This window comes from Bufo gargarizans, chromosome 3, assembly GCF_014858855.1.
Source record: "Bufo gargarizans isolate SCDJY-AF-19 chromosome 3, ASM1485885v1, whole genome shotgun sequence".
NCBI lineage: Eukaryota > Metazoa > Chordata > Amphibia > Anura > Bufonidae > Bufo > Bufo gargarizans.
This window is the reverse complement of record NC_058082.1, coordinates 386,759,384-386,778,639: the sequence shown is the minus strand read 5'-3', so window position 1 is coordinate 386,778,639 and position 19,256 is coordinate 386,759,384. Positions and strand designations below refer to the sequence as shown.

Here is a 19,256-nt window from a genome sequence, read left to right as displayed (position 1 = left end):
AGGATCCGCAAATGCGGTCCGCAATACGGCCATGGAGCGCACACGTGTGCACACGTGCCTTATCTCTTCTGCTCTGCCGCTTCTCTCCAGCGGAGCAGGAGAGGTAAGTGAATGTATTTATTTTATCTCTGATCCGAGGTCTGAGACGGGGGTCTGGCATGAAAGTCCGATGGGGAGCTGATCTGAGGTCTCATGGGGGTCTGACATGGAATTCTGACTGATTAGCGCGCATAACAAAGCACAGGGTGCATATTAAAATATATAACACTATATAACGACTATATAAACTGACTATGGTCTACTGATCTCTGCTGCACTGGTCTCTGCTGCACTGTACCGTATTTTCCGCCCTATAAGATGCACCTAGTTTTAGAGGAGAACAATAAGAAAAAAATATTTTTCATTACACCTCAGGTCAGACCAGCAATCAGACCCCCAATGTTAATCAGACCTCAGATCAGACCCACAATGGCTCAGATAAACCCCCAAACCTTTAGCCATCTAACAGCCCCCAATGTCAGCCATAAACCTCCCCAATGTCAGCCATACACCCTTCCGTTTAAGACTGCCCTGATTGCCGCGGCCCGGCAAACCATCTTCCAGGGCCTGGCGGTTGGGGACCGCTGCTCTACTATATATGGTATAATCCTCTAAATTTACATAGCAATGTCTTGACATTTTTTATACAAAAATGCCCGCAGCCTTCATCCATCGTTGAAAGATTCATACTTACCTGCTCCCTGCGTTCTGGCTCCGTGTCCATCTTCCGGGAAATGGCTTGTTTACTTCCTGACGTCACTCCGGTCATCACATGGTCTTTTACCATGGTGAATCACCATGGTAAAAGATCATGTGACGTACCATGTGATGACCGGAGTGACGTAATCAAAGGTCCTTAACCGGTATTTAATGGAGCAGCTCACCCCAGGTCCTGTTCAGCGCAGAGGAGACACAAGGAGATGCCGGCTTCGCGATCAAGGTGAGTTAAATTATTTTTTATTTTTTTTTAACCCCTCCAGCGCTGTTTTACTATGCATTCTGTATTCAGAATACTATTATTTTCCCTTATAACCATGTTATAAGGGAAAATAATACAATCTTCAGAACATCAATCCCAAGCCCGAACTTCTTCGAAGAAGTTCGGGTTTGGGTACCAAAAATGCGCGATTTTTCTAACGCGAGTGCAACGCATGACAATGTTTTGCACTCGCGAGGAAAAATCACGCATTTTCCCGCAACGCACCTGGCTCTTATCCAGGCAAAAAAACTGACGCCCGTGTGAAAGAGGCCTAAATCTTTTAATAGTGGAGGCAGGCTGGCGGCATCAGTTAAAAATTATGTATTCCCAGGCAACACCTAAGGCCTCTTTCACACGAGCATGACGGATTAGGTCCACATGCGTTCAGGATGCGTTCAGGGTGCGTTCAGTGATTGCAAGTAAGTTCAGTCAGTTTTGTCTGCAGTTGCACTCAGTTGTTCATGATAAAAAACTGAAGGTTTACAAACAACATCTCTTAGCAGCGGATGCAATGCATTTTTCACTGAAGCCCCATTCACTTCTATGGGGCCAGGGCTGTGTGAAAAAATATAGAACATGCTGCAATTTTCAGGCGACGCAGAAGTGATTTGTGAAAAACAACACTCATGTACATACTACACAGACCCATTGAAGTGAATTGGTCCGGATTCAGTGCGGGTGCAATGTGTTTACCTCACGCATTGCACCCATGTGGAAAACTCGCCTGTGTGAAAGGGGCCTTAGGCTGAGTTCACACGAGCGTGAGAGATTTGGTCCGGATGCATTCAGGGTGCGTTCAGTTAAACTCGCACCATTTTGCAAACAAGTTCAGTCAGTTTTGGCTGCAATTGCGTTTAGTTGTTCAGTTTTTTCCACGCGGGTGCAATGCGTTTTGATGCGTTTTTCACGCGCGTGATAAAAAACAGAAGGTTTACAAACAACATCTCCTAGCAACCATCAGTGAAAAACGCATTGCATCCGCACTTGCTTGCAGATGCAATGCGTTATTAACGCAGCCCCATTCACTTCTATGGAGCCAGGGCTGCGTGAAAAACGCAGAATATAGAACATGCTGCGATTTTAAAGCATTGCAGAAGTGATGCATGAAAAAAAATGCTCATGTGCACAGCCCCATTGAAATGAATGGGTCAGGATTCAGTGCAGGTGCAATGCGTTCACCTACTGCATTGCACCCGCGCCGAAATCTCGCCCGTGTGAACGCAGCCTTACTGGTACTTTAATATACTGAGTTTTCTCTGCCTGGATTCTTGTGAAAAACCTCATGTAATGGGGGTCAACAAAAACCGCAAATTGCACGGGCACCGACAGTTAGCCAGCCGCATGCGGATCGTGGACCCATTCACTTGAATTGAGTCCGCGATCCATCCGTTCCGCATAAAGATAGGACAAGTTCTATCTTTTTGTGGAACGGAATCCCACAAAAGCACTCCAGATTTGCGGGTCGCAATACGGCCACAGGGGACACACGTTCATGTGTAAGAGGCCTCAAACTCCTGGCTTGATCAGCGTTTTTGTATTGTTTTTTGTTTTGTATGTTTTAGCACTGAAATATTTTATAGTGTTTTTTTTCTATTACATTGCACATGTGTTTTTCAAAGTCCTGCATGCAGGAGTTTTGTCTCCGCTTAAAAATCATCTTCTGAGCGGAAACATAACGGACCCCATTATAATCTATGGGGTCCTAAGGGCTCCGTTTGACTCAGTTTGGCGTCAGTTATGTGCCTTTTCCGTCCTTTCCGTTCTCCTGCTCCTAGACGGAGAAGGAGAACGGAAAGCCAGAACGGTGATGTGAACGAAGCCTAAACTGTGTGCCACCAACTAATGCATACATTTTCTTCACCTTATTCTGCCACACTTAGCCCTATTGTTGTAATAGTTAATTCATTCTTAGTGTGCAGGATTGAGATTTTTGAAACCTGGCCTAATTTCTGATACATCAGATTGTTGTGCATTTTAAGTGCCCTGCAGTGAATGTGTTAATATGTGAGGAGGAGCCCATCAGTCTGGTGTAGGGTGTGAAACGTTAGTAATCTTTTGGCTGTGTTCCTGGTTGACAACTGGAAATATGGAGCATTTCACAACTGTGTTCGCTAGCCCTGAGCAGGGACCCCTCTGCGATACCCCTCAAGACGGGCCTGGGAAGCATTAACACAGAGGGAGTCATGGAACGGTATGGTATAACAGGACACATACCTCAGCTGGTTGCAGAACTGTGTATGCATGTCTGTGTACTTGAGGTGAAAAAAGAAATGTTCTTATTTAACCAGATGTTATCTCATTCTAAATATGTTTAATAGGTTTTTCTATGGTATAAACTGTATTTGCATTATTGTTCATGTCAGAAGTTGAGACCATGTTGGAGGCGCCTTATGTCTGTGAGGAAGTGTTGCTTTGTGTCTGTGACTGATTCTGTGGTTAGAGCAGTGCCGTTCTTTCATACAGTTCATGGAGAGGCGAGGGCCTGCAAGAAGAAGCAACCGAATGCTAACATTTTGTGATAGCTTTATATATGCATGCTAGTGTGTCTATCTTGAGGATGACCTCCACACAATAGCTTACCAATATCCAGATATGCTTTATCCTGTCACAGAGACACATTGTGGCAGATTTACTAAGGTCTCATTCACATGTAAGAGAATCATAGATGTGGATCTGTATACATTTCTTTTTTCTATTTGGACATCAGTGGTTTTCTGTAGGCCGGAGGTCTGCAGAAAGAACACAGACACATGCACTATTTTGTTCTATTTTGGTGACCAGTCACGCCCCTTTCAAGCCTGTGGTTCTGTGACAACCATTGAGAACATAGATGGCATCCATGTTCTTCCACTATTTTTCACTGACTGTTTTTAGGAGAGGTTCTGAAAATCGCCTTTCCAGCCTAGCAGTGCACGTGGAATAACGTGACACATGGACGGCAAAAATACACATATGGACCAAACACCAGACTCTTCACGGATATTGTTTCAAATGAAATATTGACCATCTTGTCACAGATGTCATCTTAGACTAGGGTTGGGCGATATCAAAAATATTCCCACGATAACGATATTAAGAAATTTATCGCGATAACGATATATATCGCTATAAATACCCATTTAGCAGAAAAAAACACTTGGGCCAAAAGGAGACATTATACTGTATGGGGCAGCCACAAGGAGATGTTGCACTGTATGGGGCAGCCACAAGGAGACGTTGCACTGTATGGGGCAGCCACAAGGAGACATTGCACTGTATGGGGCAGCCACAAGGAGACGTTGCACTGTATGGGGCAGCCACAAGGAGACGTTGCACTGTATGGGGCAGCCACAAGGAAACGTTGCACTGTATGGGGCGGTGGGCCACAAGAACACATTATACTGTATGGGGCAGTGGGCCACAAGGAGACGTTATACTGTATGGGGCGGTGTGTGGTAGTGTAGGGACGCCTCTTACGATCCATCTAACTGGGGTAAAATCCTATTAGGATAATTTGTGGAGGAAGTCTTCTTTGCGAGATTTTAAAGAGGACAGGGCTCCACATGGGCTAGAAGTGACAACTGGTATTGTGGGGGAAGGGGGTCATTCTGTGATGATGTCACTCTCCACCCCCAAAATAGCAGTACATGAGGAAGCTGACCTCAAATATGAAGTTCTCCTACCCCTATAAATCACCCCCATGGACAGTGACTGCAGTGACATAGCCAGGGGTTATGTTAGCAGTCAGTAGTGGGCTGTCGTTCACAAAGGGCGACGCAGATGAAAACACAGAAAACACCATCAATGTAAGCCATCAGTCTACCGGAGCCCAGTACACACGATATATACAGATATACACGTCATGTATGTACACAGTGACCTCTCTATTTATATGCATATAACATCACAGGTGGACACTGGAGTTAAGACACATGCGTTGGTGACACATATTAAAGAGGACCTTTCATGGGTCCAAAGAATATGAACTTAGTAGCAGGCTGCATAGAGCGGCACCCAGGGATCTAAGTGCACTTACTATTATTCCTGGGCTCCGCTCCGTTCGTCCGCTGTGGCCCCCAGAAATGTCTCAACATTCGGTGCAAGTAGGAGACGCCAGTGTCTCTCCTTCTCCCTGACAGCAGCACTGTCCAACCACAGATGTTAAATATATGGCAAAATTTTGGAGCCCCTCTATTTTTTTATTCAGATGCACAAAAAATAAATGTTTTGCATTTTTTAATGTCACCTTAGGTGACTATAAGAAGCACTTTATTAGATTCCTTTTCCCACATATTGCAATGAATTGCAATGCTGACAGCGGTATTGTTGTGTCCGTAACAACTGGCTCTATAAAAATATCATATGATCCCTCCTATCAGTAATGCCATAAAAAATTGAATTGTGCTAAAACAGCCATTTTACACAAAAAGTGTAATATTGAGTGATCAGAAAATCATATGTACCCCAAAATGGTACCTATAAAAATGTCAACTCTTCCCACAAAAAACGGGTCCACACACAAGACAATAGCCAGAAAAATAAAAATAATATGACTTTCAGAAAATGATGACACAAAACATGAATTTTTTTCCCCAAAATTATTTTATTATGTGAAACTGAAGCAAATAAATAAACATATACGTATGTGGTATTGCTGCATCCAAAACGACCTCCTATAAAAATATCACATGATCTATCCTGTCAGATGAATGTAAAAAACAAAAAATAAATGGCATTATGATGGGGAAGGGGGGGGGGGGGTCTGTGGATGGCATTATGATGGGGGGCAATCTGTGGATGGGACTGTTATGGGGGGATCTGTGGATGACACATATAGCAGTGCCATCCACAGATCCCCCCCCCACCATCATAATGCCATCCACAGATCCCCCCACCATCATAATGCCATCCACAGATCCCCCCACCATCATAATGCCATCCACAGATCCCCCCCACCATCATAATGCCATCCACAGATCCCCCCCACCATCATAATGCCATCCACAGATCCCCCCCCACCATCATAATGCCATCCACAGATCCCCCCCACCATCATAATGCCATCCACAGATCCCCCCCTCACCATCATAATGCCGTCCACAGATCCCCCCCACCATCATAACGCCGTCCACAGATCCCCTCCACCATCATGATGCCATCCACAGCTCCCCCCCATAACAGTGCCATCCACAGATCCCCCACATAACAGTGCCATCCACAAATCCCCCACCCCATAACTGTGCATCATCCACAGATCCCCCATAATAGTGTCATGCACAGACCGCCATTAGTTCAATCCCACCAAAAGCACACCTTTTGGTTAAAAATATATTTTTTCTTATTTTCCTCCTCAAAAACCTAGCTGTGTCTTATGGGCCGGTGTGTCTTATAGGGCGAAAAATACAGTACTCCAAAATAGTACCAATGAAACCATCACCTTATCCACAAAAAACAAGCTCTCACACAAGACCATCGCCAGAAAAATTAAAAAGATATGGCTTTCAGAAAATGGAATGCAAGAACATGTTTTTTTTATTTTCAAAAAATGCTTTGAATGAAGGTGGTAATATGTTAATAAAATTTGTATCTCTGTAATCGTACTGAGTGCAGAATAAAGATATCATGTAATTTTTTTCCCACACAGTGTACGACACAATAACAAAACCCAAAAATCAATAGCAGAATTGCTGCTTTTCTTTGTCCTGCTTCCCAAAAGGCAAAATAAAAAGCAATCAAAAAGTTGTATGTAACCCAAAATAGAACCAATGATAATGGCAACTCATTCTGCGAAAAATAAGTCCCCACACAGCTCCATGGAGAGAAAAATAAATAGTGCTCAGAAAATGGCTCTACTGGTACCCAGAGGCTGTTCAATAGCAACACGGCACCTGTAAACCAATCCATCAAAATCTCAGTTGCTAAAGCCAAAAGGTGATTTTTCCCTTTTGAACCCTGCATCATAAGCAGCAGTATACCATTTATAGCATTTCAGCACCCATTTGAACACATCTACTGTACCAATTTAAAGGGCATTGTGTGTTTCAGATGGCATAAGCTGGGCACAACATATTGGGAACTGAAATGCCATATCTTTGGCAAACTTGCAATTTTAATTTTGCACAGTCCCCTGCTCATTAATGTCTGCAAAACACCCGTGGGTTCAAAATGCTCACTCAGCCCCTTAATAAATACCTTGAGGTCTGTAGCTCCTGACAGAAGGTAACTTCCTTTTATTTTTTTTCACCCCAAAGCCTTTACACTTGTCAGCACAAGATGAGTAAATCACCACACCTCAAATGCGCATGGTGATCCTTTAGGCCTCGTTCACATTTCCGTTTTTCACTGACGTGTACTGTCTGCACTTTCTGCGGACAGCACACGTACCCATTGATTTAAATGTGCCTGTTCACATTTCAGTATTTTTTTACTGACTGTGGGTCAGTAAAAACAATCATGAGGACATGCACTACTTTGATCCATGATGCGTCAGTTTTTCACTGAAGATTAATGATTGCCCTCATGCAGGATTCTCTCAGCACTTAGTATCAGCTGATTAGCAGAGCACTGCAGGGCAGACCTTGAATCAGATTCAAGCCCGAAGCAAAACAAATAGTCGGCCCAACGTCAGTCTGACTGCTTTCCCACTCGCTCAATGCTTTTCTGTAGCTGGTATAACCCCGCTCGTCATCAGGAGCTTAGGTAAGAAATTGGTGGACTGATGGTAAGTTCAGTGATGGCCGCATCTGATGGTGTGCTGTCGGCTAGTAATCGGCACTGTGGCGACCATGAGCATCCATAGCTCGCCCACTGTTCCCTGTGGTGTGCATCTGCCGCTCAGCTAATCAGGGAAGTAGGCCCGTAGGCATCAAAACGGACTAAAATGTTCAATCTCGGTTTCATCAGACCAGAAAATCTTGTTTCTCAGAGTCCTGATAACAAAGACTGAGTAGATAAATAAACATATTTAGAAGACCTTTATCTGTCCACCTTTACCTGCTAGTAAATTAACTGCTAGTAGTTACAGATACAGATGTAGCCAATGTTATCTTGACATCAAATCGCTTTAAAATGACGATCTGGGTTCACCTGGAGTTATGATATTGCTGGCTACCTCTTTAGTTGAGTTCTTTTGATATGTTATTAAAATCAAAAATGTGATGAAAGTTTGTGATTTTAAGGTTAATATGTGTATGACCTTAAAAATTTTGCTAATGCTCAGAATTATAAATGTCATGCTCTTAAAGGGGTTATTCCATTAAAGAAAATTAAAATCATTTAGTACATGACAATATCTTTCTATAGAGAGCGATACGGATTGTGTCAGGATCTGTTCAGGAGTTTAATCGCTTTTGTCCGCGATTGTTTTCAGTGTTTCCGATATTTCCATCCGGATTTCATGCATTTTTCAAGAAAAACTGAAGAACCTACATCTCCTTGCAACTATCAGTGAAATATGCTGGCATCTGGATGCCTTCTGTTTTTCTAATAAGCCCCATGCACTTCTATGGAGCCAAGGCTGAGTGAAAAACACACAATATAAAACATTGTGACTTTTCCAGAATGCAGAGATGATACATGAAAAATGATGCTCGTGTACACAGACCCATTAAAATAAATGGCGTAAGGAGGAGGAACTTGCACTCCTAGTACTTGAGCGAGGTGCTGTGGTATACAGCAGAGCCTGTGTATATTTGTAGAGAAAACCACACACACTCTTGAGAGTTTAGATATGCCACCTGGCATATCTAAACTCTCAAGAGTGTGCGTGGTTTTCTCTAAAAAGATTAAAATAAATGGGTCAGGATTCAGACTGGACGGTATGCGTTGCATCCGGACTGAAAACTCGCTTGTGTGAAAGAGCCCTAACAAACCTAGAACCGGCCCTGTACCTCACAAGGATCCAGAGATCTCCCGATTCATTGCTTCAATTGCTCTGGTAGAATGTCTTAAGGGTGGCAGATCAGGGGTGTGCCCTTTCTAGTACAGCTCTTTCCCTGTAACTGTCACAGCTTCTGACAGAAGATATGGCTGGTGACAATTGAAGATTTAAGGGTACTTTCTCACTAGCGTTTTTCTTTTCCGGTATTGAGTTCCGTCATAGGGGCTCAATACCGGAAAAATACGCATCAGTTTTATCCTAATGCATTCTAATGCCCCGTGGAACCGCGGCCTGGATCCCTCCTGAGAGCAGGAGCGCACGGCGTCACTGGTTGCTATGACGCCGTGCGCTCCCTGCTGCCGGCACAGTACAGTAATACACTGGTATAGATCATACCAGTGTATTACTGTATTGCGGCGGCAGCAGGGAGCGCACGGCGTCATAGCAACCAGTGGCGCCGTGCGCTCCTGCACTCAGGAGGGATCCAGGCCGTGGTTCCACGGCCCGCACACGGCTGTGAAAAGGATTTCATAGTTATTACCACATAAAGTGACACATGTCCAATTTAAGGAAAAATGGCCTGGTCCCTAATGTGTTAAGTGAAACTTTTGGTAATAATTTACACAAGTTGTTATCACTGATAACTACATACCTGTATTATTTTCACAGTTGGGATGAGAGCAGTTCCATAAGCAGTGGTCTGAGTGATGCTTCAGGAAACCTTAGTTCCGAGGAATGCAACGCCAGTTCTTCTCTTACCTCTTTACCATCCACGCCAACTGCATCGCGACGAAGCTCAACTATTGCTGTAAGAATGAACATAACACTTTAAATTTGGGGTTCTGTATACACTAATCTAAAATACACAGCGGTCACACTAAATATTTAAAATAGTTAAAATTCTCTTCATAGCATTTTTAAAGGAAGTGGCACGGGGGTTTGCTGCCAGGAAATTTACTGTTAAGGGTCCATTCACACGTCCGCAAAATGGATCCGCATCCGTTCCGCAATTTTGCGGAACGGGTGCAAACCCATTCATTTTAAATGGGGCCGGAATGTGCTGTCCGCATCCATATTTGTGGATCCGCACTTCCGCATCCGTGCTTCCGTTTCCGCAAAAAAATAGAACATGTCCTATTCTTGTCCGCAATTGCGGACAAGAACAGGCATATTCTATTAGTGCCGGTAATGTGCGGTCCGCAAAATGCGGAACGCACATTGCCGCTTTCCGTGTTTTGCGGATCCGTGGCTCCGTGTATCCGCAAAACACATTGTGGACGTGTGAATGGAGCCTAAACCAGGTAAAAGCACTTTGTAGGTATAGCTGAGCTAAATGTAATGATAGCTTTTACTTAGTCACTCTGTGCACCCTTGTTCCTCCTGCTTCCTTTGCCAGGCGCCTGCATAATTATCATGCCTAGTCCTGTCAATCAAGTAGAGGGAGGGAATGGCAGAGGAAGCAGGAGGAGCAATGGTGGTTTGGCACCCTTGGTGCACTTAATCGCTCATTTGTATATAGATTAGGCTACTTTCACACCTGCGTTAGGTGCGGATCCGTCTGGTATGTGCACAGACGGATCCGCACCTATAAATGCAAGCGCTGGTATCCGCTCAGTACGGATCCATCTGCATAACTTCGTCCCCCAAAAAAAAATCTAAGTCTAAGTGTAAGGGCTCTTTCACACTTGCGTTCTTTTCTTCTGGCATAGAGTTCCGTCGTCGGGGCTCTATGCCGGAAGAATCCTGATCAGTTTTATCCTAATGCATTCTGAATGGAGAGAAATCCGTTCAGGATGCATCAGGATGTCTTCAAATGCTTTCAGTTCACTTGCGTTTTTCCGGATCTGGCGTGTAATTCCAGCAAATGGAGTACACAACGGATCTGGACAACGCAAGCGTGAAAGATCCCTAAGTCAAGCGGATCCGTCCTGACTTACATTGAAAGTCAATAGGGGACGGATCCGTTTACAATCGCACCATATTTGTGTAAATGTAAACGGATCCGTCCCCATTAACTTACACTGTAAGTCAGGACGGATCCGTTTGGCTACGCACCGCCAGGTGGACACCGAAACGCTGAAAGCAGCGTTTTGGTGTCTGCCTTCAGAGCAGAATGGAGGCGGAACGGAGCCAAACTGATGCATTCTGAACGGATCCGTATCTATTCAGAATGCATTGGGGCTAAACTGATCCGTTTGGGGCTGCTTGTGAGAGCCTTGAAACGGATCTCACAGGCGGACCCAGAAACGACAGTGTGAAAGTAGCCTTAAAAGTACTTTTTATTCTTGAATTAAGCAATATTGTAGTGTAAAATATCAGAAATATCCGGTAAGGAATTCTACCTGGTTTAACTGTGAATTTGCTGTGAGGGACTTTCTTTAAGAAGTATTTTTGGCTGTAGGGAAAATAATTTGTGGTATTTCAAATTCATAGTACATAGGCATTTATGATGTTTAACATTTATGAAGTTTTGGATATTATATGCATATTTATTTGTGTAATCTATAGATGTGCAGTGGCATGCAAAAAGTGGGCACCCCTTGTCAGAATTACTGTTGCTGTGAACAGTTAAGCAAGTTAAAGATGAAATGATCTCCAAAAGACAAAAACTTTTTTTATTTTCATCTTTTACATTTTCAGAATAACAAAAAAGGAAGCAAAACTTTGAGAATGCTGTATGGTTAGTACCTAGTACCCCCTTTGGCAATTATCACAGCTTGTAAACACTTGTTGTAGCCAGCCTAGAGTCTTTCAATTCTTGTTTGAGGGATTTTCATCCAGTCTTTCTTGAAAAAGTCATCAGGTTCTGTGAGATTCCTGGACCGTCTTGGCTGCATTGCACTTTTGAGGTCTGTCAACAGATTTTCAATGATGTTCGGATCAGGGGACTGTGGTAAAACCTTCAGCTTTTTAGGTAGTCTGTTGTGGATTTTGAGATGTTTTTAGGATAATTATCTATGTGTAGAAACCATCCTGTTTTCAACTTCAGCTTTTTTACAGTTGCGTTTATATTTGCTTCTGGAATTTCATTGAATCCATTCTTCTCTCTACCTGTGAAATGTTCCCTTGCCATTGGCAATTGATCCATCCCCATGCTTAAGAGTTGGAGAAGTCGTCTTTTCGATAAATTCTGTGCCCTTTTTTCTCCAAACAACTCTTTGTGGCCAAAGAGTTCTATGTTGCTTGTTTCCAAAATGCATTGGGCTTGTTTAGATGTTCTTGTGCACTTCTGATGCAGGATTTTGTGGTAAGAACATAGGATAGGTTTTCTTCTGATGACTCTTCCATGAAGACCATATTTGTTCAGGTATCGATGAACAGTAGAACAATGTACCACAAGTCCTGATTTTGCTAAATCTTCCTGAAGGTCTTTTGCAGTCAAGCGGGGTATCTCATTTGCAACAATCCTACAAGCAGCTTTCTCTGAAAATTTTCTTGGTCTTCCAGACCTTCTCTTGACCTCCACTGTTCCTTTTAATTGCCATTTCTTAATTACATTTCGAACTGAGGAAATGGCAACCTGAAAACTAATTGTTACCTTATAGCCTTCTCCTGCTTTATGGGCCGCAACCATTTTAATTTTCAAGAGTGTTAGGCAGCTGCTTAGAAGAACCAATGGCCGCTGTTTAAAGGAGTATGAGTAGTTATAAATCCACCGCACTGGCCACACTCCAGAGAAATTAGATTTAGGTGAAGCCACAAAAGTGCGCTACATTTGCATATTAATGAGAGTCAAATTTTTCACATAGCAGCAGAATCCTTGCTTGCCTGGTCAAGAGTTCCAACACACTGCCTGGGCCACACCCCAGAAAAATTAAATTTAGGCGAAGGTGCAGAAGTTTCCTACATTTGAGGATTTTCAGTCAAAAATTCCATATAGCAGCGGAAACCTTGCCACACCATGGATATATACCAACCACACATAGGACATACGCAACACACTCAAACATAGGCAATGTGCCACACTGGATGTATATCCACCCCTGAATGGAGGGCCACAGGTACTGTTTAATCATATGCAGATTCAGGATAGGAAGGCTTACTTTCCTAATTTCATGTCTGTGAGAGTGGGAACACCACACTGACTGAGTAATCTCCTGTTACTGCCACTGTGCTACCTTAACTGCATGCTGTGAGCTGGAAACCAGGAATTCACTTGCTGCACAGAGTGACATGCTAATGCTGGTAGAAAAGTTATGGGTAAGGGGGACAAAGGTAAAAGTAGAAAACACAGTAGGACACCCTTTAATCTAGCTATGCAGCCATGAAATACACTGCTCAATGGTCATATGAATGAGATGAAAAGTGCTATTTATAAATTGCGCTTTGTGCTGCACAGAGTTTGTGGGACTGAGGAAGGAGCACTCTTGGTTTGGGGGCACATTTGGGGATTCATCAACTCCCCAGTGGGTCAATCCAATCTTAATAAGAACAGAAACTGACACAGATCAGTGCAGCTCTATTAACAGTAAGGCAATGCATCACAGATAATAAAAATAATATTTGGTTTAATAAGTTCAGGTTTAAGCCATTATTTGTAAAAGGTAGTTATATTGTATATCTATTTTTTGACATTCTGGTAATCGTTAGCATTTGATAATTTGGCACTTGATTGGGATTGTAAGTTTCACGCTTCGGTGTGGGAGGGAAACACCACACCAAGCATTTGAGGGAAAGGGGAAACAGGGAATCGGCCCTCAGAACTAGGGAAGATAGATAGACACCTCCTAGTTAAAACCATAACCAAAATCCTGACTGACTACCAGTATGAACAGACCCCAAAGGTAGGCGAGTTCATACTCGGGAATACCTAAAGTCCTATCTAGCCCAATAGGACCCTGGTACTAATGGCAGGGACGAGACTACCTGTTCCTCCAAAAGGGAGTACGAACAGGAGTCTACTTCAGGCCTAATACAAACAATAGGGAAATGCAACACACAAAACCCAAACAAAATACAAAAAGGGAAGGGAATGACTTAACTTCAAAGAGGCTATGGAAGCACCAGGAACTCAGCCGAGATCCAACTACAAACAATCCACAGGTACAGAAGCTATAAACCGCACAGCATAGTGGGAGAAGCAACTATAATTAAGGAAGGTTAAATGACCACATAAGCAACACCTGGAGGCAAGGGGTGTGGCCATTACCAGAAACAATACAGACACCTATTGATCCACAAGGGAAACCTGTCAGATCAAACCACGTGTTGCCAGTCTCACAGATCTCCTGACCCTCACTGTTTCCGGGACATCTGTATTTCTCGGTACGTCCGTGACAGTAAGGTTCTGTTCATACTGTTGTCATGCCTTACAGGATCCATGAAAGATTCATTATCATCCATTTTTCTCATCAATTAGGAACCTTTTTTTATAATGAGCTCATCAGATTTCCATTTTTACTGGAAAGAATACAAGTGTATGCTGGTATTCTGATATTTCTGATAATCAAAAAGGAAGTTGAAGGATTTTACTATTACATTTTCCAGAAATAACACAACTCTATTACATGTACTTTAATATGTTTAGCAGTTAACAAAACTTGCATTAAAGGTCTATACTTATACTGTATTTTCCCCACAGCTACGCACTGATTCTGAAAAGCGGTCACTGGCCGACAGTGGATTAAGCTGGCACAGTGAATCAGAAGAACGTGGTCCTCGCAAGATGGAGTATGACAGTGGAAGCTTAAAGTCAGAGCATGGTTCATCCCGCTGGCGCAGAGAAAAGAATGATGATAGTGCAAAATCTAATATAAAGAAACCTGTCAGTCTGGGACAGCCATTGCGGAAAGGAAAAAACCCACCCGTTGGTGTTACATCGCCTATCACCCAAACTGGACAAGCAGTTTCCAAAGGAGGAGGTAGTTCATTAATCATTTACAGACTAAATACAAATATATAGTCGTGTTCCCCTTGCGGAAGCACATACTGCATATAAAAACTGATACTTACCATGTCAAACCTTCCACATTCCAGATGTAAGGGCGCCTTCACACGCTGCATATTTTGTGGCAGAAAATTCTGCAACTGAAAATCAGTTCCATTCATTTGAACGGGACAGCAAGCACATGGATTTTCAATTTCAGAATTTTCTGTCAATCTTCCCTGCTGGGCTTTGTTTTCCTGACTGCGGTATTAGACCGCTGTAGCCAATCTGCTGAGGTGAGTGATTGTCTGCAGTGGTCATTTGTGGTGTACAGGCATGTCATCATTGCAGCCAAAAACATGATGTAATGGTTGCAGTGGCGGAGAGGGTCAGAGGTTTCAGGGTAGTGAGTACAATTTTTTATTGTATTTATTATTATCCTGATGCCTGCCCTCATTTGAAAAAAATAACTTTAACAAACCCTGTAAACAAAATGTTAAGATTTTTTTCATTTTCCATGTTGCTATGTATATTAGAAAAAATATATATCCTGAAATTCTGAAGTATTCACTCTGGCCACTAAACCTCTGTACAGATCACTTTTCTGCAGTAATCTCATAATCATCACAAGCAGGATTATAAAGATTGGTATATATTCTATAAAAGTATTGGTACATGTGTCTTAATGATTGAATTCATGTATTCCATTAAGTCCCATTGTCACAGGTGTATAGAAATACAGTCCCTAGTCATGCAGCATGCCTTTACTAACATTTGTGAATGAATGGGCCGTTCTAAAAAGTTCAGTAAAGTCGAGCATGGTATTGTATTGTGATGTCACTAGGGATGAGCGAATCGACTTCAGATTAAACATCCGAAGTCAATTCGCATAAAACTTCATTCCAATACTGTACGGAGCAGGAGCTCCGTACAGTATTAGAATGTATTGGCTTTGCGAAGCAATAACTTCAGCTCATCGGAGCCAATACATTCTAATACTGTATGGAGCTCCTGCTCCGTACAGTATTGGAACAAAGTTTTATGCAAATCGATTTTGGATGTTTCATCCGAAGTCAATTCACTCATCTCTAGATGCCACTATTTCAGGTTTGTGAAATTCCTTCCCTCCTAGATATTTTAAAATCGGCTGTGAGTGGAAGTATTGAGAAACCACAGCACCTCAGCCACAAAGTGGTAGACCAGTTACAGAGCGAGGGCTCTGACTGCTGAGGCATGAGGCCCACATTCAGCATGGGATAAATAGAAGTTTGCCTTTAAATTTGGCTATTTGTGCAAAGGTAACAAAAAGTCTGTGTGCCAAATTTTAGAAAGTGGTAGACAGCACTTGTTGAATTTAGCACAGGCAAGGTATCACATTGTGACTTAATTTCACTTACTGTATGTCAGTGGAGTGCAATTGAGCAAATTTTTTTAGACAATTCCTATGATAAATAAGGCCAAAACCCAACTTTCTCCACAGGAATGCCAACAAACAACTGGATTTCTAAAGTTATAATAACTTTGGCCTGTTGCAGACTATTGAGGACAAAACCAGTTTTATAAATAGGTCGACATTTATTAATGAATATTTGGCGTATTAAACTCTTCCGGAAACAGGGAGTACAGGTACGCCCTTATGTCCTGGTACTTAAGGGCACAGGGCGTATCTGTACGCCCTGTGTATTTTCGATCACCGCCGTGCAGCGGCCGGTGATCGGAACCCTGGTGCCTGCTCAAATCATTGATCAGGCACCTGGGGCAAATGCGCTGGTGGGTCCTGTGACCCCCCCCCCCCCTGTGTAGGCGATCGCAGCAAACCGCAGGTCAATTCAGACCTGCGGTTTGCTGTGTTTCCGGGTTATTCGGGTCTCTGAGGACCTGATAACCCGGAAAGGATGGTGATCGGTGGTGTGATTTTACCCCACCAATCACCATCCTGCGATCCTGAATGGTGATGATGACATCACCTCTCAGGATCTCTTCTCATCGGTAGGAGGGCGGGCCGGCGGCAGATTCAAATCATAGCAGCGCTCCTCTCCTCCTCCTTTTGTATCCGGAGCCCGAGGAGAGAGGAGCGCTGCTTGCACGTGCAATCTGAGCCAGCATCTGTGCCCCAGCACCTATCCTTGCCCCCAGGATCTGTGCCACCCCCATCTTTATCAGCAGATAATTAGGGAAAGTATAGGGAAAGGTTGGGCTAGGCAGGGATATAAAAGGGAAAGTTAGTGGTAAAAAAATTAAGTTTGATTGCATCACCCTAAGTAGGGTATCTGGGGTCCACAGCACAGCTGTGTGACCCTAGACCCACCAGTGGGCTACACTGAATATTTTTTTTGTCATTTTTTCAGTGACCCACTGGTAAATCTGATGGTGGAGCAGACAAACCTGTACGCCCAACAGTTTGTTGCTCATCACCCGGGCTCCTTTTTGGCTAGGCCCGCTGGCTGGACGCCGGTCAGTGCAGCCGAGATGAGGACATTTTGGGGCCTCGTGCTGCATATGGGCCTGGTCAAGAAACCCAGTGTCAGGCTTTACTGGAGTGGGGACGTCCTATACCAGGCCCCACTTTACAGTACGGCCATGACACGCTCCCGGTTTGAGGCCATCCGGAAATGTCTGTATTATTCAGATAATGCAGCATGTCCCCCTCAAGGTGATCCTGCCTATGACCGTCTGTATAAGATAGGGCCGGTCATCGATCATTTTGGGGCCAAATTTGTACAGGCCTATGTACCTAGAAGGGAGGTCGCGGTTGATGAGTCTCTCATTGCGTTCAAGGGGAGACGAATTTTCCGCCAGTATGTTCCCTCAAAGCGGGCGAGGTATGGCGTGAAGCTGTACAAACTTTGTGAGAGTACCTCAGGGTACACTTAAAAGTTTCGTGTGTACGAGGGGCGAGATTCCCGTATTCAACCCCCAGAATGTCCCCCTACTCTGGATTTTAGCGGGAAACTTGTGTGGGACCTTATGTACCCACTGCTAGATAAGGGTTACTGAAAGGATTCGGATCTTTCTGAACCTCTAGGACTGCCTTGATTTGACCCTACTGACGTCAGGACAGTATTCCTCAGCAGCAAAGGACTGTCAGTATCACTGAGAAACACTCTGATTTTATTGTCCTACAGTTCAGCCTTTTATTAGGCAGAGAGTATAATTTACATAGTAACAGCATTAACCAATCATATGTAGACACATATAGGCCGGTAAACATTAAGCCGGAATGACCCTGTAAAGCGTGACTGTCTTCACTAAAATTTAGGAATTTCAAGAAACTGTCCAAGGACAGGGAAAGAAACCTAAATTCCAGTGGGGGAACTTGAAACAGTCCATGAACAAGATGCTATCACAATACATATTGTTAGAACAGACAAAATGGAGTCACATTTCTCTTCAATCCCCTCTTGGAACCAAATTTCTCATATAATATGGTTCTTATTCTTGCCCTTTTCTCTGTAAACAGCTAAATATTTTTTCTAACCTTCAGGGGAATGATCTTTAGTGTCAGGTATCAGGGTCTCATAGAATGACATGTTGGAAACACCCTTCGTTATCAATTTCCTGACGCACGGTATAACGCATATTGTGACGGCGGCTTTTATAACTATGATTACTAAAATAATGATACCTAGCTGTACAAGTGCCTGTTTCCAATTGGAGAACCAGCCAAAAAATTGATCCCAAGGGTAATTAATGCCTGAGTTCTTCTTGAACTCGATGGATAAGTCCCAGAGTTTCTGTATCACCAGTGTGACCTTACCATTAGGGCCTGTTTTTGGGTATGAAGGTGCAAGCACGATGCAGGGTGCAGCAACTTACAAACACCTCCTTTCTCTGCCAGTATCATGTCTAATACCATGCGATTCTGAAATGTCATGATGGAATGTGCCTGTAGCTGTTCTGCCACTCCTTGCAAGGAGTCTCTAGTATAATTTGTAAATCTTTGCTGATTATAGTAAATATAATTGATATAATCTACATTTTTGTTAGCTGTAATGATTGGAAAGATCGATTCAAAGCCAGCAGCAACTTGATCTCTTGCCTGGAATTCATTCGGGACCCCTCTTGGGACGCCTATTGCGTCTATATACACGTGAGGGTCCAAACTACCCATCTTTTGGTCCTTGTCACTCTCCCTACACTAGGGATCTCATGTTCACTAAATATGTGTATATTCATTATGGCTTTCGCAAGAGCACATTCACCTTTCCAGGAACCCTCTAGTCTAGATCTTATCTTTCCATCCCCACAGATCCCCAATATTTGCATTCTTGTCCCCAGTAATTATTAGTTACACAGATATGTATACTCCTGGAATCGGGGGTGTCTCAGTACATGTTACACTGCCATGGAACCTGAGGAGGGCAACTTACTATATTGCAAAAATCAAAAGAAAATGTAGCTACATGTGTGTTAGAGGAATTGTACCAAAAGGTGGTAATGCCATCCTTCTGAATTATGGCCACTTCTCCTTTGTTACCTACCAGAAAAGTCTATGAGATCGCTGACAGGAGTAT

The 19,256-nt window shown here is 43.3% G+C and overlaps 1 protein-coding gene across 8 annotated transcripts in view; it reads left to right on the top strand.

Moving 5' to 3' along the window:
* The window catches only part of NAV1 (neuron navigator 1), a 482,667-nt gene that overhangs the window by 97,350 nt on the left and 366,061 nt on the right, over positions 1–19,256 (top strand). For 7 of the 8 annotated variants that reach the window (XM_044288210.1, XM_044288206.1, XM_044288207.1 and 4 more), the window contains 2 exons: positions 9,546–9,684; positions 14,458–14,737. In XM_044288210.1, the coding sequence (XP_044144145.1) occupies positions 9,546–9,684; positions 14,458–14,737 (419 nt within the window). Of the gene's footprint in view, positions 1–3,075; positions 3,210–9,545; positions 9,685–14,457; positions 14,738–19,256 lie in introns of those variants that run through there. The other variant, XM_044288209.1, reaches the window with a different exon arrangement.